Here is a 24,938-nt window from a genome sequence, read left to right on the forward strand (position 1 = left end):
TCCTAAATATTTTTCTAACCGCGTACTGTGAAGTAGCCCATTTCCATTTTGTGGCTTCAGGTGGAACTGCACTGTTGTGTTACATTTTACTAAGCATTCATGATGTTAGTGGGGACAACAGCTTAGTGCTTATTGGGGTTATTCATCTTTGCTACTGGTAATTTGTAGAATGAATTCCCTTCATATTTCTATTGATGTGGACTTTTATGCCCCTTTTCCTCTGAATTTTATATCAAAATATTAAACGTTATAAACAAATAATTAAAATGCATAACTATATCAGTTAAGTGTTCACAGAGCATATTGGTTATTCCATTATAAATATAAACTTTTACAAACCTCATCCATTTTTCTGTCTTCATGAACCCCAAGAAAATCAATCATTGTCATTATAGTAACATTCAATTTAGATTTATAAAACCAATGCAAATATACATGATTAAAGTGATTCTTTTGGCAAAGAGTGCCCAGGAAGCTCAATATTATTGGAGGTACAAGCTTCCAGATTGGGAGTTCAGCCTGAAGTGAAAAGAAGTCATGCCCCTACCTGTGCCTCACTTGTCACAGATCTACTCACTAGGTTAACCTATTCTCTCATTACTCTTGAGCTTAATCCCTTCTCTATTAATTCATATATTTTTGTTGTAAACCTGTTGAATATTCTTTACTAATGAGTGGTGTTATACATGTTTTTACATAAATGACACTGTTTGAAGTAAAAGTGTATATTGGTATGAGTGACCGTAATTTTTTCTCCTCATTTGTTTGAAGCGGATTTTGGAGTGTCTGCTAAAAATACAAGGACAATACAAAGACGAGATTCTTTCATTGGTACTCCATATTGGTATGTGTGCAATTTTTGTACTGTTTTATGCTGAGTGCAGCATACTGCATTTTATATACAATTTTCTATTTTAAAAAATCAAGTATAGTAAACAAAATGATGTTGTTTTGTTGGTGCATTTACTGGTTTTATTAACCTTAATTTATATGTAAGATTAGTCATACTCTGACCCATTGGAATCAATGGTTTAAAGTAATTTATATACATTTATTTCAGTGGCTCTACTCTGATGATGTTGGTTATTTCCATTTAACTTGGTTAGATATTGCCCTTTGAGTATATTTCTTCTCGTGGTTGGAAATACCACTTATTACAGATAATGGATCTTAAAAATCTTTTCTTTTTTGCTTTCTATCCCAGGATGGCTCCTGAAGTAGTAATGTGTGAGACCTCTAAAGACAGGCCTTATGATTACAAGGCTGATGTTTGGTCTTTAGGTGTCACTTTAATAGAAATGGCTGAAATAGAACCACCTCATCATGAATTGAATCCAATGCGTGTTCTGCTGAAAATAGCAAAGTCGGAACCACCATCATTGGCACAACCTTCAAAATGGTGATTATTCTGGTATATTTATGGTATTTTATGGTATATTTTTATTTTTATTTTTCAAGAATAATACCTAGGTACAGAATAATAAAGCTGTCTTAATTTTTAAGATTGTAAGTTGGCAAAAAAAAAAAGGACACTTAAGCCTCAAGAGTTAAATGTTGTTTTCCCCCAGAAGCAAATAGGCATCTCAAGCTTAGCTGGATATCAATTAGGCTAGCTTTCAGTTAAATATAGGTGTACATCACTGGAGAAGAATTAGCTTGCCTCAAGATGAGGATGCAGATAGTGGTGCTATGGAAAGAAAATAGTACAATAGTCTTGGACATCAATCTTCATTAAAATGATTTGAAGTATCTTCTTCTTCTTTGGTGATCACTCGTAGCCGAGTAACATTGTCTTCCATAAACACAATTTTAACTATGAGTCCGTAAGTGACTGTGGAGGCCAATTCTGGATCTACACGTCCTTCCACAGTTGGGGACATTGGTTTCCGGGCGGGAGGTGATCACATTGTGGATTTGCCAATCGTGCCTTCCTCTTAGCACGTTTCTCGTATAATAGCTTATTAACAGTTTACTGTGGAACTTACGAGAGGTAGCAGGCAAGAAGTAGACAGTACTGAAATTATTTTTATCTGACAGTCATTAGAAACTTCTGATGATAAGGATGTCATCACTCAATTTGTATGTAGTACTGAAAGCGTAGCATTTATTGAGTTCAGCTTCTTTTATGCAGGTCTGCTGACTTCAAAGACTTCTTAAGGAAATGTTTGGAAAAAAATGTAGATGCCAGGTGGAACACTGCTGAGCTTCTACAGGTAGGAAGAACGAAGTGTCTATTGAGTCATGATATTTTATTGAGTGCATTTATATAAATAATTTAAAACAGGAACTATTTTAAAAGTCTGCTAAATTTTCAATCTTTGTATGTTTTAACTTTACTTAGAACATTCCCATTTCCATTGGTCACCAGAGAGTTAGGAGTTGGCACCAACTGGTTAATACCCCACTTTTCTAGCCAGAGAATGATAAAAGCAACAAATAACTTGTGTTTTAAAAACTGCAGTGCTTGCAATAGAAAATACTAAAAGCAACATAAAATAAATAAAATACCAGTTTTCCAGGAGCCATATGCTAGTGACAAACAGGGCAACTCTACACTCTTTTGCAAACGTTCATATACATACACCGTAGATACTTCCAACATGCACCACAGAGGCACACAGACAAGTATACCCACACAACCTTTCCCAGTCAGCAGGATGGAATGAAAGGAATACTGTGAGGAAATTTTAAAACTATCCTCCCTGCAGTCTCTGTCCCCCATCCCCAAACTCAGCTGATCAGAAAGCAGCTAAGCACAAGCAAAGAGGGCTCTGCTCGGGTTCCTTAAACTTTTCCAACATGAAGGGCAAGGAAAGCCTTTTCAGCCATCACTTTGAGCAGTGCTCTCCCACCTCCCCTTTCAGCTGCTCCTCAAAGCAGCAGTTCCAAAAGATGACATGTCCGCAATCCCCTTTGGACTGCTTCCAAGGAAGGGGGATGGTGAGACACTGGGGGCTAGTCCAAACGGCTATGCTTTGGATTTTAAAAGTAGCTGGTAATGTAGGCATGCAGATCTTTAGAAGAGGGCATTGGGGAAGTGAGTGAATAGCATGCACCCATTGGTGCTGTTACTCTTCTCCTTTACCGCTGGTATTATCATGAGAAGCTCTCATGTCTAAGGGAGCTTGAGAATTTAAAGAGCACTTGGATGGTTCTAGGGAGAAGACAGGCATTCTGACAAAAGTGTATCCAGACCTTGGTTATGCATAGGTCCTCTGGATTCCAGTCCTTGCTTATTACTGCCTGGTATTTCAGAAGCTGCAGTCTCCTTCATAGTTTACAAGGAGCTAACCTAAATAAATGTAATAGGATGAATATGACTTGGTTTCATGTTACTTCATTCATGTTCCCATCTAAAATACATTAGATTTAAAAATAAAGACTTCTGAAATGGGGCCAGGCAAAGATAATCTGCCAGAGAAACACTCTTAGCTTCAGCCTTACTATATTTCAAATAAATAAATGTAAATGATCTTAGACATGAAAATAGAAGAACAGATAGCACAGAAAAAAGTTGTAAGCAGTATAAATTTTCCTTTAAGTGTTCTATTTTTTATTTTGAGTTGGATACAAAACAGACCATAACCTGGCCATAAGTGATAAAATACATTGCTATTAAATGGTTTTTAATTTTGATTAACTGATATTATGCCTTTTTAAACAGCATCCATTTGTTACTGTAACTTCTAATAAACCAGTCAGAGAACTGATTGCAGAAGCAAAGGCTGAAGTTACAGAGGAAGTAGAAGATGGGAAAGAGGAGGAAGAAGAGGAAGAAACGGAAAATTCTCTGGTAAGTTAAAATAAATATATCAAAAATATTTTAACTTGTGCTGCAGTTTACAGCTATGAATTGTATTCATTTCCATTGATCTTTCATGTAATTGAGCTTAGGGATACAATGCTAATTGCCTTTTATAAGATGTACTGACACGCTTTCTGTTGCATAACACACAATTTTCTTTAAGATGCCATTGTAAAATGCAAAGTAAGTAAATGTAAGCTTCCTCAGGATGCCATGGAACTGTTTCCATGGTCAGAGAAGGGAGAGCCGCAGTCAAAGGCCCCTTTGTGGCAGAAGAAATCTCTGTTGCCATTAGTCCTCTCTAGTTAGTGTTCCAGCAGGAGGAGGACCATGGGATCCTCCCATTCCTCCAGCATGTCCCAGATGAGATAAAACCTCTGCCAGCACTGGAGTCAGTAGTCAGTGGTTACTTCTCCCCCTCCTATCAGTACAGTAAATTAGGAAAATCCAAAGTAGGGAGGCAAAAGGAACAGGTCACTTCTGCCCTGTAGTCACCATTAAATTCTCCATTGGTTGATATAAAACTTTGATAGCATTATTTCCTTATTACTGCATTGTATAGCTAATCAGTTTTTTGTGTGTCTATTTTAGCAGTTACCTGCAAGTAAACGAGCCTCATCTGACCTCAGCATTGCCAGCTCCGAAGAGGATAAACTTTCACAGAATGCCAGTATTCTGGAATCTGTTTCTGAAAAAACAGAGCGTTCATCCACAGAACAAAATAGTACTAGTGCACCTGAAGGTGAAAAAACAAGTGTGACTCCTGACAAAAATGAAAAGGAGAAATACACTGCAAGCACAAGTGGCACCATACAAGAAGACACTGAAAAACTGAAGAATGGATCTGCATTGCTCCATGAAGATGAGGAAGCGAAGAAGACTGAGAAGACAATTGAAAATTCAAGATTAAGTGAGAAAACAGAGTCACAGAAAGAGGAAAAGGAGATTGGCACAGTAGTATCTGTGAGCCCAGTTGAGCCCAGTCTAAAAACAGAGGAAGGAAAGGACTTCACAAATGAATCAACGGTTGAAAACAAACAAGAAACAATTCCTGATGATGGAGGCAGCAGTGCAGAAATTACAGATGCAGTCTCTAAAGCAGCTGGTGTGACAGAAGAAAGTACCACAAACCTCCAAGAAAATGAAATGGAAGAGGCAAAGCCTACCGAAGGAATTAAAGAGGTTGAGGAATTGCAAGGGGATGACAAATGTAAAGAGGGTGATCTGAAAGAGGCCGAAAGTCAGAAAAATGAAGTTACTGCAGGTACTGAAGAATCACAGGTGAAGGTCACAGCTGAGACAGCTGATGAACCACAGAAGCAAATAAAAGAAGGTACCAGTAGTCCACAAGAGATTGACAGTACTGGCAACAATCTGGTCACTGATGTAGATAAAGTGCTTGAAAATGCTCAGGAGCCAGCAGAGTGCCTGGCAGAGGATGCTTCTGAGAAAGTCTCAGAAATGGGGAAAATGGTAGATTCTAATCAGCAGTTAGTTGAGGGATACAATGACGATTCAAAGAAGACAAGCAGCACAAAGGAAACGGAGGTCAGTGTTTCAGAAAGAGCAGACAACATTGAGCATAAGCCAGCAGACAAAAAACGTACTGAAGAGGCAAGAACTGAGGAAAGCAGTATTGCACCAGGGGTTAAAATTGCAGAACCTGAACATAAATTAGAAAAGAGAGCTGAGGAGAAGCATGAGAATAATATACATATGGACACAGACCAACCAGCAGTTTCCAGTGGCTTGCCAGTTGAAAATAAGCTTGAAGATTCTGCAGCCAAGCAGATGCATGAACATGAGGTGTCTCCGGTACCCAATATTAGCATTAGCTCTGCAGAAAATGAGGCAGAAGATAAATCTGGCAATCAGGATAGTGTTGAAAACTCGCATCATGTTGATTCTGAAAGCGCTAAAGAAAATGACACAGATTCAGGCAGAGGTTCCACTGCTGACAACAGCAGCATTGATTTGAACTTGTCCATTTCCAGTTTCCTCACTAAAAACAAGGAGAGTGGATCAATATCTTTACAAGTAAGAGTCAACAATTCTATTAGTAACATAGAGATACAGATCAGGGTAGCTAGCTTGCAGCCCATGCACTGGATTTGCCCCATCAACCCATAGGAAGTGGCTCACTAACTAGCCTCCACAGCTTGTCTCTGAATCTGATCAGGAGGTAAAATTTCTCTACCTGTTCTTTCAATAGGATCTTAAAGGTATGAGATAAAATCAGAAAAATTGGGATTCTGTCTCCATTCTAAGCCCAAGACTAAGATCAGAGATGAAGCTCTCTGCCTGCTTTTTAAGAACAAAAGGCAGCATATTCCTCCACTCCAGCACAGGAGTAGGTGCAAAATAAAAGGCTGGGTTTCCAGCCTTTACCACACCAGTGCTGGAATAAGAAAGTCTGGAAATACTGAGTGTTTATGTGTGTGTAAGAGAAAGAGAGTGTTGTGTATAGAACTGGTGAGCATGGTATGTGTACATATGTGGTGGTGCATGTGTGTTTGGTCCATATGTGAGCTGTATGGTAGTGCATGTGTATACCATGACCCTCAGAGGGGTAGTTAAATATCAATGTGGCCCTTGAGCAAAAAAATGTTAGCTAGCCTTAATATAGGCAGTGTGTAACATACACACTAGAGGGATGCGGGGTGGCGCTGTGGGTTAAACCACAGAGCCTAGGGCTTGCTGATCGGAAGATTGGCGATTCAAATCCCCACGACGGGGTGAGCTCTCGTTGTTCAGTCCCAGCTCCTGCCCACCTAGCAGTTCGAAAGCACGTCAAAGTGCAAGTAGATAAATAGGTACCGCTCCGGCGGGAAGGTAAACGGCATTTCCGTGTGCTGCTCTGGTTTGCCAGAAGCGGCTTAGTCATGCTGGCCCCATGACCCAGAAGCTGTCTGCAAACAAACACCGGCTCCCTTGGCCTATAGAGCGAGATGAGCGCACAACCCTAGAGTCGTCCACAACTGGACCTAACGGTCAGGGGTACCTTTACATTTTTAACATACACACTATATAATATATTTTATGTTTATAGCTAGATATCTGTCTACAAATTAAAGTGAAGGTTCCTGAATTCATGCAGAATAAGAATTTTAAGGCTGTCACCTTAGATGTCCATAGTAGAGAGTAAATTACATTGAAATTATAAGTATATACTTCTGATTTAACAGCTTGAAAATAGGTTTGCATTATCTTTCTGTTCTTGGTTACTTTTGTAAAAGTGAAGGTGGATTGCATATGTAGCAGTTATTCAGATGATTACTTCAGCCTTGTCTGTATATTTAGTAGTATACTGGTCCAAAATGGCCAGTTGAAGAAATGAATTCCTCTTTAAGAACATGCCTCATAGCAAACTTGAGTCTATCTTTGCCCATCTTGTGAAAAGAAACGGAATTAAATAAAGAAATTTAGTATCTAATTCTGTTGATTGGAAACTGAAATCTTTGAACTTGCAGGCTTTGGGTTCTTTCAAAAATAAGTAAAGGTTGGACAGGTATGCTTTGTGCAGCACAGAAATAATGCATGATCTTTTATTCAGGAAACTAAAAGACACAAGAAAACATTAAAGAAAACTCGCAAGTTTGTTGTTGATGGTGTGGAAGTAAGTGTGACTACCTCTAAAATTGTAACAGAAAGTGATTCTAAAAGTGAAGAATTACGATATCTTCGGTAAGTTTGAAAATACCCATTCTTAATGACAGAGGATTTATTCTCTGAATTAAAACAACTTTTCTCATGCTTGTTTTTAATAACTTACCGTGGTTTGATTATATTTAACAAAATTCATGTTGTCCTTTTAAATAACCTATGAATCAATCCAGACCATGATATCCTCATCTGAGGCCCTTCTTTGTGTGCCTTCTCTATGAGAGGTCTGGCGGGTAACAACACAAGAATGGGCCTTTTCTGTGTTGGCTCCCTGGTTGTGGAATTCTCTCCCCATCTCTTACATGACACCTTCATTACATATTTTTAGATGCCAGGCAAAAACATTCCTCTTCTCCCAGGCCTTTGTCTAATTAAACAATCCATGGCCCAGTAGGGGAGTATTGTTTTTGTTTGTTACTGTGTTGTGCATTTTTGTGTTTTTATACTGTAAACTGCCCTGTAATCCTCGGATGAAGGACAGTATAGAAATTTAATAAATTATATATTAAATGCAAATGTTCATTTCTGCACAGCCCCCCAATGCATTTATACTGTACACTGATGCAGAATTCTCAACTTAGTCTGTTTCTTTCTCCCCTGCAATACTGCTTCCATTCTCCTTACTACCAGGCGTCAAGAATTAAGAGAGTTACGACTTCTACAAAAAGAAGAGCAGCGAGCTCAACAGCAGCTTAGTAATAAACTTTTACAACAAAGAGAACAGATGTTCAGGCGCTTTGAACAAGAAATGATGGTAAGGTTTGATTTCTTGGACCCACATTTTGCAGGCCCCTTATTTTGAGTTAATTTACTTAATGTAAGCAGCCTAGAAGTCATTCTGGGTATATCCTTGCCCTTGTTGCCGCATTTCATCTTATGTGTATTATGAAGGAAACTTGCATACCAAAAGCCTTAACTGAACTGCAAACTACTGCAATGGTAGCCCTGCATGTAGTCACTGGCTGCCAACAGTGGAAAAGGCAGTGAAGCGCTGCATTGTTTAGCTTGAGAGTGTCTTGTTAAGGCATGGTCAGTACTAGAATTGGCAGAATGTGGCCACGTCTTATCCTTGAAGGTTAGAAACATTTATTTTCTACTTGTACGTAGTGAATGCAGCTTTCCAGGATTGCTATACAGAAGAGGAAGCTGTTGGATACTTTGACAACTGTAGAAAATATCTCAAAATAATTTCAGAGGCCCAGTTCATGATCTTTGCCTTTCTGTAGTAGACTGTGGTAACCAAAACACTGTGATCTTCTAACCCATGTGCAATCCTTTTTTCCTTTCAGTGGATAATAAAATAACTTGCTTGAAAAAGTGTTATCTGTATTGGGGGGTCTGCTCATTCATTGGGCAGAGAAAAATACTCCCTATTATATCTGAAACAGGCTCCTGTATTAAGGATTGCATACAAAACAAAGCTTAACCACCATACCCTTAACAAAATAGTTTACGTATGTTGAGTTCCAAATATTAGATTCTCAAGAGCTGAATTTTAGATCGCCTCACCATGTGTTTGTTTGTGTTCAAGAAGAAAATAAACTTTATAGTATGAGTCCCAGTGAAAAGATAAGAGTTCTGCCGATACTTTTAAACTCTGTGCAATAACAATTAATTCCACTTCTGATTCTGAGTTCTGAAGACTTTCTATGGGGTTTAAAAAGTATTTTTTGTGCTTCATAATGGCCGAAAAACCCAGGTAGTGCCTTTTCAATCAGTTAGAAAATCTAGGAACTGAAAAGCATAGGCAATTGTTACTTGTGCAGACTTCCTCTGCCCTGCCTCAAACCCATCAAGTTCAACAATAAAATTTAATGGAATTATTTTTCAGAGCAAGAAGCGGCAATATGACCAGGAGATTGAAAACCTGGAAAAACAGCAGAAACAGACAATAGAGCGCTTGGAACAGGAACATACAAATCGCTTACGTGATGAAGCAAAACGCATCAAAGCAGAACAAGAGAAAGAATTGTCCAAATTTCAGAACATGCTGAAAAACAGGAAAAAAGAGGTAAATACTATTTATTTAGTTGGAGGAAAGAAGGTTGGTATTTCTTGGTCTCCAGTGATGTCTGCAGTCTTACTTTGAAAAAAAGATGTATCACCATAAGATGCCTCAACAGTAGATGTATTTTTATAATAATATTTAGCCCTGAAAAGTTTTTTTAAATAAAAAACAGCCATGTGCAATGAAAATAGTAACCTTAGATAGGAGCAAAGAAAATATAATGAAAAAACAATTATGTGGTGTAGATGCCTCCACCCTTGTGATTTAAACATCATCGTTACCTTAGGAGTTTTGCCATTTATTTGGAACAGTATCAAATGTTATATGTAGTCAATACCTGTATGTAACAGACAATGTAAAATTGATCTAGGAGTTCAATAGGGAGAACTGCAGAAAATCTTAAAACTTCAATCTTAAGCAACTTTGTTTGCATTCATAATTCTGATAGCAAGATTTATAGTTGCCAACTTGGTTCTACACATTATAAAGCCATTTAAACTAATAATCTAGATTCAGCTGTTGAGCCCTGCTAGCAGAAGCCTGCACGTGGACATTGGATAATGCAACAGGGCTTTCTTCCTCCCTCCGCACAGCATTAAAGTGGCTCGGATGGAGAAGGATAACCTCCAGAACAGCACACTGGAATAGGAGAGCGAGCTCTTTCCATTTGGCAAGATGAAACACTTGTGCTGCAAGAACGATTACCATGGCACTACTTTGAATTAGTCCCAGTGAACCTAAGTTAGTGATGACTGCAACTTCAGTGAATCTACCCTGAGTAGGACTAGCATTGGATACAGTTGTACCTTGGTTTGCATACGTCTTGGTTTGCATATGTTTCGAATTACAAACACGTCAAACCCAGAAGTGCATGTCCTGATTTGCAACCTTTTTTTGGATTGCAACCCATTTTTTTGGGATTACGAACAAATTTTTTTGGGAGGCCCCATTGGCGAAAGCGCGCCTTGGGTTACAACCTGTTTTGGTTTACAAACAGACCTCTGGAACAGATTATGGTTGTAAACCAAGATACCACTGTATAACCCTTGATCTTTCAGAATGACTCACATGGGGGATTGATTATAATATATGTTAAGAACTAGAAATGACCCAGTCAGTGATAAAGGCATTTTTAAAATTTAAATTGAGTTCAGCAGAGAGCATAGTTATGTATGAAGTTAAGTTGATTTAAAATCAAACCAATTTGAAATTTATATTCTTTCATTACACTGGATGGAAGAAATATAGCTGTGCAAAATGCAGAAATTCTACCTATGATCTCATTGTTCTGCAGAAAGTGCCTGTAATCTTTTACTTTTCATCTTAACTTTTAAAAAAGCAGTTCAACAATTTCTAGATAATATACCAATTTTGAGGCATATAATATGAATAGATTGCACAGATTTCTAGATGCTTTCATTTGGTTTTTAAACAACTTTTCATGATTTTTATACTAAGTAATATATGTCATTTAATCTCCAAGATACTATCACTTGTGTTTAATTTGCACAATATTGACTATTACTTCTTCTTTTTGCTGAACTTCTTGCACTCTGAGTCTCTATTGGTAATTGGGTCTCAAAAGGAAATCTGGTGAAGAGGTTTAATGCACTCAGGACCAATCTTTTTCATTGAACAGTAGCATGTGGTGATTTGGGCTTTGTTTTCTGTGGGTTCTTTGACTTTTAAACAGCCATTTGTTCTTGGATAGTTGTGACCTCCTAGTTCTTTTGTAAGAAATAACATCTAGAGTACTGTATCTCTTCATGAGAGTATGAAAAATATACAATCATACTTTTGATTATCTATATAACATGCATTATTATTTCCTGACAAAATGATCCATTAGATCCTTTGACATACATTGCTGAAACATATTTGTAAGTGGTTGCCTTCTTTGAATGTCACTAGCTAGATAAGCTATATGAAACTGGACACTTGATTTACACTTTCCTCTGCTCTGCAAATGCCCCCTTTGAGTGGATTACTTTTATGAAAGTTGTTCTTCAGACAATTGTGTCTCAAATAAGACATAATGTCAACAGTAGCTGTTATTTTTGAGAAATCTAAACATCCTGCTATTTTGGAGCTTTTCCATGACGGTAAAATCATTTGTTGTCCCTCCCAATATCATTCTTCCTTTGACAACGGTCTTAAATTCCTTCGTGTTATACTGAATGATTGCATAAAAAGTAAATGCAAAAGCATCTCTAATTAGTAGTTGCATGCGAAATGAAACTAGTTTCTAGAATACGATTAGCTCACGCACTTCTTTGTAGAATGCAGTCTGCAAATGCTTTGTGCATGTCTGCTTCTTCCATCCATCTTCTGCCAAGCTAACTCTTCTGGCTTCAATGCATGCTCTCTGATAACCTTTATAATGCCTGACCTGCTCCTCTCGTATTCACCATAAAATGCTTGCTGTGGAGAAAAAGGGTTATCTTCCCCACCTTCTGCATGCTTGTGCACTATAGGTTTTTAATGAAGTGGAGAAAGCACCAAAAGAGCTGAGAAAAGAGCTCATGAAACGCAAGAAAGAGGAACTTTCTCAATCCCAGCATGCTCAGGTAACCGCAGCAGCTTCATGCTTCTAAAAACAACCAAGCAGCTTTGTTCACAATAGCTTTAACCATTCCATAGTGGTTGCTTTTTGTTTTCCCTCTGAGTAAATATGTTATTAATTTGTAATGACTGACCATTCTTAAAACCGCAGCTCAAATGTGTCATATAAACAGAAGTGCAATATATTCAGTATTCATTTACTTAGATGTGATTAGTTAGAACGACAACCAAAGTTATAAAAATGCAATTTATGTAGTTAAAGTATGTATTCAGGTGTGGATATGAATTTCAGGCTGTAATGTCTACTTTATTCAGGGCATTTACCATAAAGAATAACGTTATCAAAGTGTAAAAGTAGTAAATAATATTTTTATAAGCAATTTTTCATTATATCTTACCTTTGAATCTTTTAATCCCAGGCAATGCAGTTGACATGATGGCGTCCATGTTTATTATTTAATGGCTTGCCTGTACTTTCTGTGTTCCAAGCATTCTATTGCAGCAGACATACTATTGATTACTTTTCTTGTCTGAAACGAAGCGCATCTGAACTATATAAGGATCTGGATGTGTGGTAGTGTATATAGTGAATAAGGCAATGAAGAACTCTTCACTTTTTGTTGACATTCCTTGTCTTGGTATTAAATCCCAGGCTAAGTACAGATAACTTCTGATATCCATGAATACTTCCTATGTATTCATGTACAATGAGACAGAAGTAATTCTGAAGTAATGCTTCAGGTATAAATTTTTAAAGTGAGCTGTATCACAGTTTCTGTACAAGGGTGTGAGGGAGTCAGGAGACTGTTGCTGGACTCCCTGAATGACAGAGAAATCTCAGGAGTCAGTGCACTAAAGAAAGACAGGTGGAATGTTAGGGGAGTAAAAGAGAGGAAAGAGGGTTAAAATGGAGGCATTGCCAGACTGTCCAAAGCCAGTTTATCTCATGTATGGAGCAGGATCCTGCTTTTGCAGATATTCACATTAGTGTATGCTACTTCCCTCTAAAGACAACTGTGTATATTTGAATGTGCACATCTCTTGGAACTGGATATTTGAAAAGGTGTACGTCCAGCCAATATTGTACTACATGAAGGCTTATTGAGTAACTACAGTCTTAAATATATTGGAGAAAATTCATTAATATATTTTGGGCACAGAGAGTTAAAAATATAGGTTAAGTAGGACTAGGTTGTAGGGCATTATCTAGCAAAATAAAATAAATACTGAAGACATGACATAAAGGTTTTTACTTCGTTTTGCAATTGGTGTCTTTATGAATACAGTGTAATTTTTGTTCTCATAGCTCCACCCACATCACTGTAGGTATAAACTATAGCTTCAGAAATTTTACATCTTTTAACAGAAGTAATTCAGTTCAACTTCTACTTTTAGGGAGGGAGGTGCTCCACTAATGAGTCATACAGTCTTATTGCTTATGTTCGGTGTTTGAATGCATGGTTTGTGCTTGCATTCTGACCTCGGAAGTACATTGTATTCTGCTCTGCAGGGCGTTGCTCAGGTTATGATTCAGTCTTTTCAGTTGTCCTCATGTACCCTCTTCAATGCAATAATGCAGGATGTAAGTCCAACATGCCAAAAATTGGATGTTTCTTCTGTAGTTCTAGCTTGTTCTGCTTTTTCTCTGACACGCATGTGCTGATGAATTAAAAAAAATAAATCTAAAAATGTGTTCATCTGCACAAAGGTTGTGATGGACAAACTGGGCAAATGAGTCTTGTTGATTTTCAGCACATGTGTGAAACCAGTGCTATGTTTTGCTTTTCTGTGTGCAGTGAAACAGGCATTTTCCAGAATGCTTCCTGATACCACCTGACAATGGGTGTTCCCTGCTGTACCTTATAGAGTCAGCCATCCTAAGTTTTGACTTATGGGGCAAGGAACACCCTTGTGACATTTTTTTCTTCTCTGCCTTGTGCAGTAGTGGTAGTTTATTTTTTAAACAAACCCGCTTCTACCTTTGTGTTCTCTCTTCTGTTCCACCAGATGGTAGTTGGGATTTTAGTAGGAAGGTGGAAAGTTTGCTCTGCAAACTTTATTGAAACAGCCTTTTGTTACATGGCTCTGGGAATCTGTAGAACATCTAGGCTCCCCCATCAGCACTGTGTACCAAATATCCCTGTCTCTTTTACCATATTTTTCGCTCTATAAGACGCACCTAGTTTTTGGAGGAGGAAAACAAGGAAGAAAATATTCTGAATCTCAGAAGCCAGAACAGCAAAAGGGATCGCTGCGCAGCGAAAGCAGCAATCCCTCTTGCTGTTCTGGCTTCTGGGATAGCTGCGCAGCCTGCATTCGCTCCATAAGACGCACACACATTTCCCCTTACTTTTTAGGAGGGAAAAAGTGAGTCTTATAGAGCAAAAAATATGGTAATTGCATAACAATGTTAGTGATCACAAGCCTGACATGGAAGTCTATGTCAGCTGACCTTTAGTTCACAAAACTACAGAATAGGTTGTTGTAATATCCTTTATCTAGGTTATTCTCAGGTTCTGTGTTCTAAAACATACTCATCTAAACTGAGGAAGCCTCAGGACTGAAACACTACTTGCTTTCATTTCAATTTAATAATCCAGTTCCTGCAATTTGGCAGAATTGCTGCTTGAGAAGGGCAGGTACATTTGCCAATTGTCTCACTTCATCAAAGCCATTAAGTAGACAGTGGACCTTTCTTGTTGTTGACATCTGTTTCTACAGATCTGGGTTTTTGGACTTGTCTCTACAAATTTTTGGTTTTTGTTGTTGGAGCTTTTTTCCTGCTTTTCATTAGAATTTTGATAGTGGTAAACTACAAACTTTTCCTCCCTCTCTTCCTCTCACATGCCGCGCCCCCCCCCCCCCCCCGCAGCATCCTCTGAAATTTGCTCTGGGGTTTCCTTCAACTCTCCAGAGCAGATCTGTGGAGTCACAGGGAGTTGAGGCAATTCAATCCCTAATACAGTGGTACCTCAGGTTACATACACTTCAGGTTACATACGCTTCAGGTTACAGACTCCGCTAACCCAGAAATAGTACCTCGGGTTAAGAACTTTGCTTTAGGATGAGAACAGAAATTGTGCTCCGGCGGCGGCAGCAGGCAGCCCCAGTAGCTAAAGTGGTGCTTCAGGTTAAGAACAGTTTCAGGTTAAGAACGGACCTCTGGAACGAATTAAGTACTTAACCTGAGCATTTGTAAATAATTGATTCTGAAGGTAAAGCTTTCAGTTTTGGGGGGATGTTTAAAATAATGCATATTTTCTATAGTTTTCAGGAAACACAAGCTAACCAAAGTTGAACATACTTCAGTCTCACTGACTTTCATTAAGAGAGAATTTAAAAAAGAAACTATACTTTAACTATATATAGGTAGTACAGATATTCCACACTTACATAATTTATAATTTCCAGAAACTATGTCTGTGCCATTGATCTAATACATATATAATGAGAGTGATACCTAAACCATGGAATCGTGCAGTAGGCTTCCAGGTCTCCCATTCTGGTTAGTGTTAACTCTGGTTTGGTGTTATGTTTACCTCACCACTAAATATGCTTAGTTTTTAAACTAAGATTTGAAAATCTACCGTATTTTTCGCACCATTGGACGCACTTTTCCCCTCCTAAAAAGCAAGGGAAAATGTGTGTGCGTCCTATGGAGCGAATGCAAGGGGGAGGCAGGCGGGAAAAGCCCCCAAGAGCCGCACACAAGCTTCGTGCGCTCTTGCGGGCTTTTCTCCAGGAGGGAGAAGGGACTGACTGGCCGCATCGGTCCGTTCTCCCTCCTCGGGAAAAGCCCCAAAGAGCGGCGCCCTCTTTAAAGGCTGCGCGGCTCCTGCGGGCTTTTCTACGAGGTGGGGGAATCCCCCCACCTACCAGAAAAGCCAGGAGAAGCCGCGCAGCCCCTTTAAAGAGTGCACGGCTTCTGCGGGAGGTGGGGGAAGCTGCAGCAGATTCCCTCCTCCCGCGCTCCTTTTGAAGCGGCAATGTGGGAGGGGAGCAGCTTACACTTGTGTAAGCAGCTCCTCTCCCACTTTCCTCCTTCAAAGCAACTAAGGAGGAGGGAAGGAAGGGGACCGTGGATCCTCCGCTGCTCACAGGGATTCCTCCGTGATTGCTTTGAATCAGGAAAGTGGGAGGGGAGCAGTTTACACTCGTGTAAGCAGCTCCTCTCCCACTTTCCTCCTTCAAAGCAACTACGGAGGAGGGAAGGAAGGGGACCATGGATCCTTCGCTGCTCGAGGCTGCAGCAGATTCCCTCCTCTGTGATTGCTTTGAAGCGGCAATGTGGGAGGGGAGCAGCTTACACTCGTGTAAGCAGCTCCTCTCCCACTTTCCTGCTTCAAAGCAACTACGGAGGAGAGAAGGAAGGGGACCGTGGATCCTCCGCTGCTCACGGCTGCAGCGGATTCCTCCTCCATGATTGCTTTGAATCAGGAAAGTGGGAGGGGAGCAGCTTACACTCGTGTAAGCAGCTCCTCTCCCACTTTCCTCCTTCAAAGCAACTGCGGAGGAGAGAAGGAAGGGGACCATGGATCCTCCGCTGCTCGAGGCTGCAGCAGATTCCCTCCTCTGTGATTGCTTTGAAGCGGCAATGTGGGAGGGGAGCAGCTTACACTCGCGTAAGCAGCTCCTCTCCCACTTTCCTGCTTCAAAGCAACTACGGAGGAGGGAAGGAAGGGGACCATGCATCCTCCGCTGCTCACAGGGATGGGAGGGGAGCAGCTTACACTCGTGTAAGCAACTCCTCTCCCACTTTCCTCCTTCAAAGCAACTACGGAGGAGGGAAGGAAGGGGATCATGCATCCTCTGCTGGCGAATGCAGCAGATTCCCTTCTCCCGGGCTCCCTTTGAAGCAGAAAAGTGGGAGGGGAGCAACTTACACTTGTGTAAGCAGCTCCTCTCCCACTTTCCTGCTTCAAAGTGGAGGGAATCCACTGCAGTTGCGAGCAGAGGATCCATGGCTCTGCTTCCTTCCCTCAAAGCAGGGTGGGGGGGGGTGCAGGGGGGAAAGAGGGCAGGAAGACACAACCACACTTTGACCACTGAAAGTCCACCTCAGCCTCCCCAGATTTCCACTGAGATGGCCAGGCTAATATTGATGGCCATAAGTCAGGCTCAGCATTATTAACTGGACTTAGATAAGCCATGGTTCCCCTTCCTACCCTCCTCTGAGGCTCAATTTAAAGCAGCAAAGTGGACAGGAGCCGCCCGCTTTGCTGCTTTAAATAGTTTAGTGCAACATTTGATTCAGAATTTTTTTTCCGTATTTTCCTCCTCTAAAAACTAGGTGTGCCCTATGGTCAGGTGCGCCCTATGGTGCGAAAAATACGGTACTTTTCAAGTTTTGATTAAAACTAACCACAGTTAGCACTGGTGCAAACTTAATGTTGCATTGTAGTTAATGCTAACCAGGGGTAATTTGCATGCAAAAAGGGAAAGGGATCTTAAGAACCTAATGTCCCCAAACACAGAGGATCACTACCATAACTGCTGCACTGTTCCATTGTCCATCTAATTTCTCTGCTACATTGTTCTTTTCCTGAAGAGGATGAATAAATAGAATCACATAAGTTCATTTTGTTGGTTTTTGGCAAACGGATTCCTCATTTTCCACCTCCCCCACCCACTTGATAGAAGCTGCTGGTTAATCCCTTGTAGCTTTTAAAAATGAGTTAGCATGTGGCACAGAGAAGCTGCTGTTAGGAAAAGAAGTGACCAATTCTGATGGATGTACACATCTTCCTATATGGTGCTTTCTGTTGGTTCTTGTGAGATGAGTAGGAATATCAGACATCGGACTTTGATAACATCTTCATCAAATTGGTCAGATGCAATTTGTCTGAAGATTACTAGCAAGTAAAGAATTGTGATCAGGGCGGATGATTTCTGTGCAACTTGGCCTGGAGGTGAACTTTGCAGATTTGTTATTTATTTTCTCATTTGTGTCCATAAATCACACGTCTTCCTTTCATATGAACCTTTTGAACTACAAGGACATCAAATGTGACTTACCCAATGCATAAAACATGGGCCTGTCTCAACATGAAGTGTCCCTGTTGTATTTGATACAAGATTTCTGCATAAATTTTATTATATAATAGAGAGAGATGCACATAATACCATGTGCCCACCCCACACCTGGAAATAATGTGTAAGTGTTCAGACATTGTTAGATTTCCACACAGCCTTCTTTCCGTTGGTGGAATGATCTGTATAGGATTGGATCAACTTCTAATGTAGGGCCAATATTTCTAGTTATTTTCTGAGCTTGTGACATCTGTTTTCATAAAGCTCCTTTCCACAAAGTAGGTGATAAATACTTCACATGTAACCCCTTCCATTAAACTAGCTACACATGACTTGTTATGTTAATCTTTGGAAGCCTTTTTCTCATGTATGTGCACTGTTCAAAATGTGCATCTGGAAGCCATTGGCCTCATTTCCCCAGCATTTGCTTATCTACCAGCCTCACATTACATGCTATAGATGCTGCAGCTTAATAAGTACATCAGCTGCCTAATGTGAAACTGTTTACAGTGCCATTGAGGAGCCAATCTTGTAAATTCTGCATTTTGAATTTTGGAAGCTATCTTTTAAGCTATCACGTGTCCTCTACCTGGTCTGGGTATCTTGCTCTGAAACATGAAAATACAATGTTGACAATATAATAGGCATCCTTATCTTGGAAGAGGATTCATGTGGGCCAGGGGTTTCCCCAGACTTTGAACATGTTCTTTAAAAGACAGATGTACACATGCTAACCTAAACCTTTTCAGTATCCTTCACACATAGAGTGAATCAAGACAGTTCAATTGATTCTCAAGAGTAATTTGCCATCCATTGTTAACAGATAGCAAGAGAGCTGGTTCTGTGCAGCAAATATTCTTGTTTATATGAAGGCTTTTTTTTTTTACATGGGTTAAATCCCCTCCCCAGTTTCCATTTCTGCTTGAAAGTAATGATTGAGACAGAAAATAGACATTCTCTTCCCACAAAATACATTAAACCTACCTCTGTTGCAGTAATTTTCAGCCATTTATTTATATTTGCTGTTCCTTGGACTATTCTGACCTTCATACCACCCTGCTTTCTTCCTCCTTAAGTGATCCCAGCCATTTATGGATCACATAATGGACATGTCACAATAGCACTATGTACTGAATCTGATATGGCTATTTGTCAACATCAAGAAGTCTTTTAGAGTAAAGGCAGTGTTTCCTAAACTGGACAGTGATCAATCCCAGCTCCCCAGGGATGATGAAATGGACACTTTTTACAGCTATTTTTGTAACAATCTACCAAAAAGAAAGAAACCAGAAAATTTCAGGGGGTGGGGGTGGGTGGCTTTCTTTTAATTTTGAACAAGGTTTTTCAGAAGCAGCTTAGCCCTAATCTTGCCATTTGTTGCTTTCATAAACAGAATTTAGTTTACTTGGTAATTTAATATAAATGCATTAATAATAATTTGCAAGCAAATTTGTATAAGATTTGAACTTAATGTCCTTAAATTAAAGATTCTCTAAGTTGTGTGTGTTTTTTCCATATTTGCTGATTAGCATAAAGGCTGTAATGGCCCGGCATACAAAGACATAGCAGGGTACAGCAACTGATCTGACAAGCTGCTTGCCCACGAAGAATTAACTTGGGCTGGCAAGTGACTGCCCGCAAGGCTGTCTCATATATAATTGGCCAAATTATATGTTTGCTGAAAAAGCAGTACTTGGTGGAGGGAAAAGAAAGAGAGAGAACTCATAGGGCCCATTAGTTTCCCAGTATAGGTTTGCTACTGTTGAGAAATGCATGTTTCCCCTCACACTTTATAGTGCTGAGCACTTCAAATGCTGTGGTAAGTACAGCAAGCTCACTTGCTGTGTAAATGTTTTAATTGTCCCTTAGAAAATAATGTTGTGATTTGAATATGGGTTACCCAGGTTCAGATCCCTGTTTGAAGTTTGGCTTGTGGCAAAGTGTATGCATCTTTCGCTCTCCGCATATTGCGCCTTACCTGCTAGTTTGTGAGCTAAAAGGCTGCTCCGAGATCCTTTAGAAGAAGGCTGTATACACATGAAGACATCTGAGACTTGTGCATAATTTACTCAATTTGGCTTAATTTCTGCTAGGAGCAAGAGTTTGTACAGAAGCAGCAGCAAGAACTGGATGCATCGCTAAAGAAAATCATTCAGCAGCAAAAAACTGAGCTAGCTACCATTGAGCGGGACTGTCTGAACAATAAGCAACAACTCATGAGAGGTATTTCTCCCTTTCCCCCTAGTGTTGGATTACTGTTCATCAACTTAAAGAAGCATTAAGGGCTCTGGGCAACTAGTACAGCTCACATGCAAGCCCCATGAAACTTGTGGAATGAGTCATGTCCTAAATTTATGTCCTTCTAGTGAAGGCATGAAAATCCACTGAAGACTGTAGCTGTACATAAGAGTTCTTATTAGGCAAGCAGAAAATGGTGTACAGAATCCATTTTAAAATGGCTTGTCTGTTTCTGAAACAAGCCTACTTGTGTCTACAATTTTGGTGAATTGTTATTGGATAACTTGATGGGGAATAATTTCTTCAATGCATTTCTCCATTAAATATTTAATTGGGGTTATTCTGTTATTGATTGCTTCGTGAAATACATTGTATAAGGAATGTTTTGGGGGTGACTCCTCAGTAATTTTGACCGAATTTTTCTTCCCTTCTAGCCCGTGAAGCTGCAATATGGGAACTAGAAGAACGACACTTGCAGGAAAAACACCAACTGCTAAAACAGCAACTGAAAGATCAGTACTTCATGCAAAGACATCAGCTGCTTAAACGGCATGAAAAAGTTAGTACGATCCTAGTTCATCCTCTTTGCTGGCTCCAAAGCCTGGTTCAAAGACATCCTGTCCTACTACCTATATTTATTTATTGCCTTTTTTCTTTAGTATTTAATACTTTTATATTTTGTGTAAGTTATTTGATATTTAGTCCCAATGTTCATAAGGTCAAAACAGCGCCTTAAATTCAGGCTGGGAGGGACACACAAACACTTTAGACCACCATTTCTCAACCTGTTGGTCATGACTCACAAGTGGGTCACAGTACCTGAGCAAGTGAGGTGTGGCCTTTATAAGTAAAACCAAAATAAGTATTGCTTTTGCTCTGAACTGGTATGATGAATACCTCTTGCAGGTTTTTGTTTGCATATTATAATGCTGTGTTGGCACATGTAACCAAATGACAGAAAGCTGCTCCCACCCTAGCATGGAGGCAGGTTTGCCTCCTGCATTTCCTGAGAAGGCATGGGTGGTTTCTTCTGTGGAGGGGGTTAGGAAAGGGACGTGTGCCTTTCTACCCCTATAGTGCAAGGGCAGGTGTCAAGCTTTATAGGCTTGGCACCGCCCTCAGTCCATCCTTTCTTGCTTAGTCAAAATAATAATATCATTATCTTTTGTATCAATAATGATCTGAGACCATGTCTAGCAACCGTCAAAACCTGCATCAACCTACTTTTTGACAAAATGCAAGTTCAGCTACCCCATTGATACTTGCCAAAATGGACTTTTTCATGAATAAAACTATTTAAAATAGCCATAATTTGTTATATTTAACATAGCGGTTTTTGAATAAAAATTACAGCTTTTGAAGCAATATATTGCAGTCAGATAGCTGGTCTTACATTCCTATAAATAAAATTATGAATAGCATATTTTTATAAACGTTTACACAAATTTCATATCAGTAGGGGTGTTAAGGAAAGTGTTCCTTGGATGCCTCAAGTAATGGTTATAAAATAGACAAAATTGCAGTTAAACAGATGGATGTTGAAGACCTACCGTATTTTTTGCTCTATATGATGCACCAGACCATAAGATGCACCTAGTTTTTGGAAGAGGAAAACAAGAAAAGATATATTCTGAATCCCAGAAGCCAGGACAGCCAGCGGGATCACAGCACTGCAATCCCGCTGGCTGTCCTGGCTTCTTGCTTAGAGCCTTCATCCCCTGCCCAGGAGAGGCTACACGTGGCTAAGGCTCCCCCAAGAGCCGCGCTCCCTTTAACGAGCTGCTTGGAGTGTGTGTGTGGCTCTTGGGGGCTTTTCCCCGAGGAGGGAGAAGGGCTGCCGTCCTCCCTCCTCGGGAAAAAGCCCCCAAGAGCCGCACACACGCTCCAAGCGGCTCGTTAAAGGGAGCACTGAGCAGAGCCTCCCGCCTGCATTTGCTCCATAAGACGCACACACATTTCCCCTTAATTTTTAGGAGGGGAAAAGTGCGTCTTTTAGAGCGAAAAATATGGTTGCGAAATCCATGTGACAATAAAATGATGGGTCACTATACCAAGTAAATTCGGACTTGTGGGTCATTATACACAAAGCGTAGAGAATCTCTGGTTTGGACAATAAATAAATGAAAACTATGAGTAATGGTAGTAGGCAAAAGTAGAGCTGCAAATTTTGAAATGATATTATTTAATGATCTTTTCAGTTGGCTGAAATTTGTGTGTTGTTATTACTGCTGGTTGACTAACTGGTTATTTCTTTAAAAAAAGATTTATTGTCAGTTTTTCTGATACAGAAAATTTAATTATGAAGTGTTTTGTTTGCACAGGGTAAGATGTATATTAAATACTTTAAATGTACTGTTGAAATGGCAACGAGACCGCATTGGCCTATTTATTCTGAACGTTTGTAAGTGATGCCAGTAAAGGTTTGATATATAAAATGCATTTCCCCTCATTTTTTTTTAAAGGAAACAGAACAGATGCAAAGATATAACCAGCGGCTTATTGAAGAATTAAAAAACAAGCATACCCAGGAAAGAGCTCGATTGCCCAAAATCCAGCGTAGTGAAGCAAAAACTAGGATGGCAATGTTTAAAAAGAGCCTAAGAATTAACTCCTCAAGCACTCCAGAACAGGATCGTGAAAAGATTAAGCAGGTAAAGCAGTGATTTTAGACAAAGGGGGAATCTGCATACACACATTATGCAGTTCTATGAAACTCTCAAGTCAAAAATCTGATGAGTCCAAGTCTCTGGAAGTGATGTCTTCAACTATGTGTGTGTGCTTGAAGCTGATTTACTATTAAACTATTGAATCTAGTGGGCCGATTAGAATTGGTTTAAGAACCAAGTCACATTGTTGCTTATGTGTTTTGTGGATCAGCTTCTTCAGGTAAGATCCACATTTATCCCGTATGTACTAAGAAGGAACCAAGAAGGTTTTTTGCAAGCCCATGTTTTTTCAAATCTGTCTAATATTAGCTATTTCAATGAACTGTTTTTGAATGTTACACTGCCATTTAATTCTATGCTTGTGTCTATAAACATTTTAAAAATTCTAATTTAAATCCTCCTGTTTCTCTGAAAGTTTGCTATTCAGGAAGAAAAAAGGCAAAAAAATGAGAGACTGGCTCAACATCAGAAACATGAAAATCAAATGCGAGACCTCCAGCTGCAGTGCGAAGCCAACATTAGAGAATTACATCAGCTACAGGTTAAACAATGTTAATCCAAAATGTGCCCTTTTATGTTATTTATACATGGGATAGGTCTGTTTTGAGTGTGATGGCGCTTCATGTGCTGCAGTTACATGTGACACTTTATAGTTGTGGTACTACACACAGTATTTCTGTTCTTTGTTTTTTTTACAAATGAATCTGCACCAGTTTTTCTTTCCAAGGCCCTCCTCTAAGTCTCCACACCTTCTGAAGTCAGGTGGGTGATATCCAGAAAGAGGGCCCTTCTCTGTGGTAGTGACCTGCATGTGGAATGCCCTTCTCTGTGAGATTTATGTGCCAATGAGTTTGGTATCTTTTTGGTGTTTAGGTGAAAACATCTCTTATCAATCCAGATCTTCCAGCATGTCTCTTAGCTGGGTTTAGCTGCAGATTTGTAGCAGTGTTACAGTTTTGTTACTGCTATGATCTCTTCTAACTTTTTCAACTGCATGAAGTATATTTGTGTATCAACATTTTCCTGTGCTACAAGTAGCTGTGGAAATTTGGGCAAACTGAAGACCGGGGGAATATTCATACACAAAATGGACTGTGTATAGGGACCGTGTGTGTAGAGAGAAGCAGTGCTTTTTTTCTGGGGGGATGCAGGGGTACACATACCCCTGAACATTTTGTGAATCTAAGTTTGGCCTCATTGAGGGGCAGTATTTCAACATGAGTAGGAAAATGAGAGTGCCTCTAAATATTTTTTTTAGGAAAGAAAGCACTGGGGAGAAGACAACATTAGGTTTCTGGTTGGGCTGATCTCATAAAAGCTAGTACCTCTATTGAAATAGAAGAATTTCTGTGTGAGAGAACCAAAAAAAGTAGAATTCTGATAGATTGCATAACTTTTTGCAACTTTTTTAAAAAATATGCGGGAAAGCCCCTGTCAGTCTGCACTATAAATCTTGTGATTCTAGCTCTGAGATATGTTCATAGTTTTAGCTTCAGATAAAGTTTTAAAAAACCATAATATATACTCTTCATGCCCTGTTTGAGGAATTCAAGTAACAGTTTCTATTGAAAAGCTAAAATCTTGATAGAGAACATTGCTATGTAGGAATTATCTTGGCTACTGTACAGATTAAGCTAATTAAAGAATTAGGTCAGCATATGCTTCTATACAAGTAGCCAAATGTCTAATCTGATTTAGTTTTACTAAAGGATTATCTGTATCCCATTTTCAGAATGAGAAATGCCACCTGCTGGTTGAACACGAGACTCAGAAATTAAAAGAGCTGGATGAGGAACATAGCCAAGAACTTAAAGAATGGCGAGAGAAACTGAGACCAAGGAAAAAGGTAATGCAGATTGACTTTGAATCTCCAATAGAATATTATATTCTATACTAATACTATATGGGGCAGTTGGTTTTGTAGCTTGTCTCTGATAAATCAGATCAAAAACTAACACCAAGCTCA

At 39.5% G+C, this 24,938-nt stretch overlaps 1 protein-coding gene across 6 annotated transcripts in view; it reads left to right on the forward strand.

Annotated features, from left to right (window-relative positions):
• The window catches only part of SLK (STE20 like kinase), a 47,896-nt gene that overhangs the window by 21,071 nt on the left and 1,887 nt on the right, over positions 1 to 24,938 (forward strand). For 2 of the 6 annotated variants that reach the window (XM_083441500.1, XM_083441501.1), the window contains exons 6-19: positions 772 to 844; positions 1,205 to 1,399; positions 2,132 to 2,213; positions 3,665 to 3,793; positions 4,397 to 5,842; positions 7,359 to 7,489; positions 8,099 to 8,222; positions 9,300 to 9,479; positions 11,951 to 12,043; positions 20,162 to 20,291; positions 20,741 to 20,865; positions 22,769 to 22,957; positions 23,388 to 23,513; positions 24,705 to 24,818. In XM_083441500.1, the coding sequence (XP_083297626.1) occupies positions 772 to 844; positions 1,205 to 1,399; positions 2,132 to 2,213; positions 3,665 to 3,793; positions 4,397 to 5,842; positions 7,359 to 7,489; positions 8,099 to 8,222; positions 9,300 to 9,479; positions 11,951 to 12,043; positions 20,162 to 20,291; positions 20,741 to 20,865; positions 22,769 to 22,957; positions 23,388 to 23,513; positions 24,705 to 24,818 (3,137 nt within the window). The remainder of the gene's footprint in view (positions 1 to 771; positions 845 to 1,204; positions 1,400 to 2,131; positions 2,214 to 3,664; positions 3,794 to 4,396; positions 5,843 to 7,358; positions 7,490 to 8,098; positions 8,223 to 9,299; positions 9,480 to 11,950; positions 12,044 to 20,161; positions 20,292 to 20,740; positions 20,866 to 22,768; positions 22,958 to 23,387; positions 23,514 to 24,704; positions 24,819 to 24,938) is intronic. The other 4 variants (XM_083441502.1, XM_083441503.1, XM_083441504.1 and 1 more) reach the window with 3 other exon arrangements.

Source organism: Podarcis tiliguerta (assembly GCF_965153285.1).
Source record: "Podarcis tiliguerta genome assembly, chromosome: 5".
Lineage (NCBI taxonomy): Eukaryota > Metazoa > Chordata > Lepidosauria > Squamata > Lacertidae > Podarcis > Podarcis tiliguerta.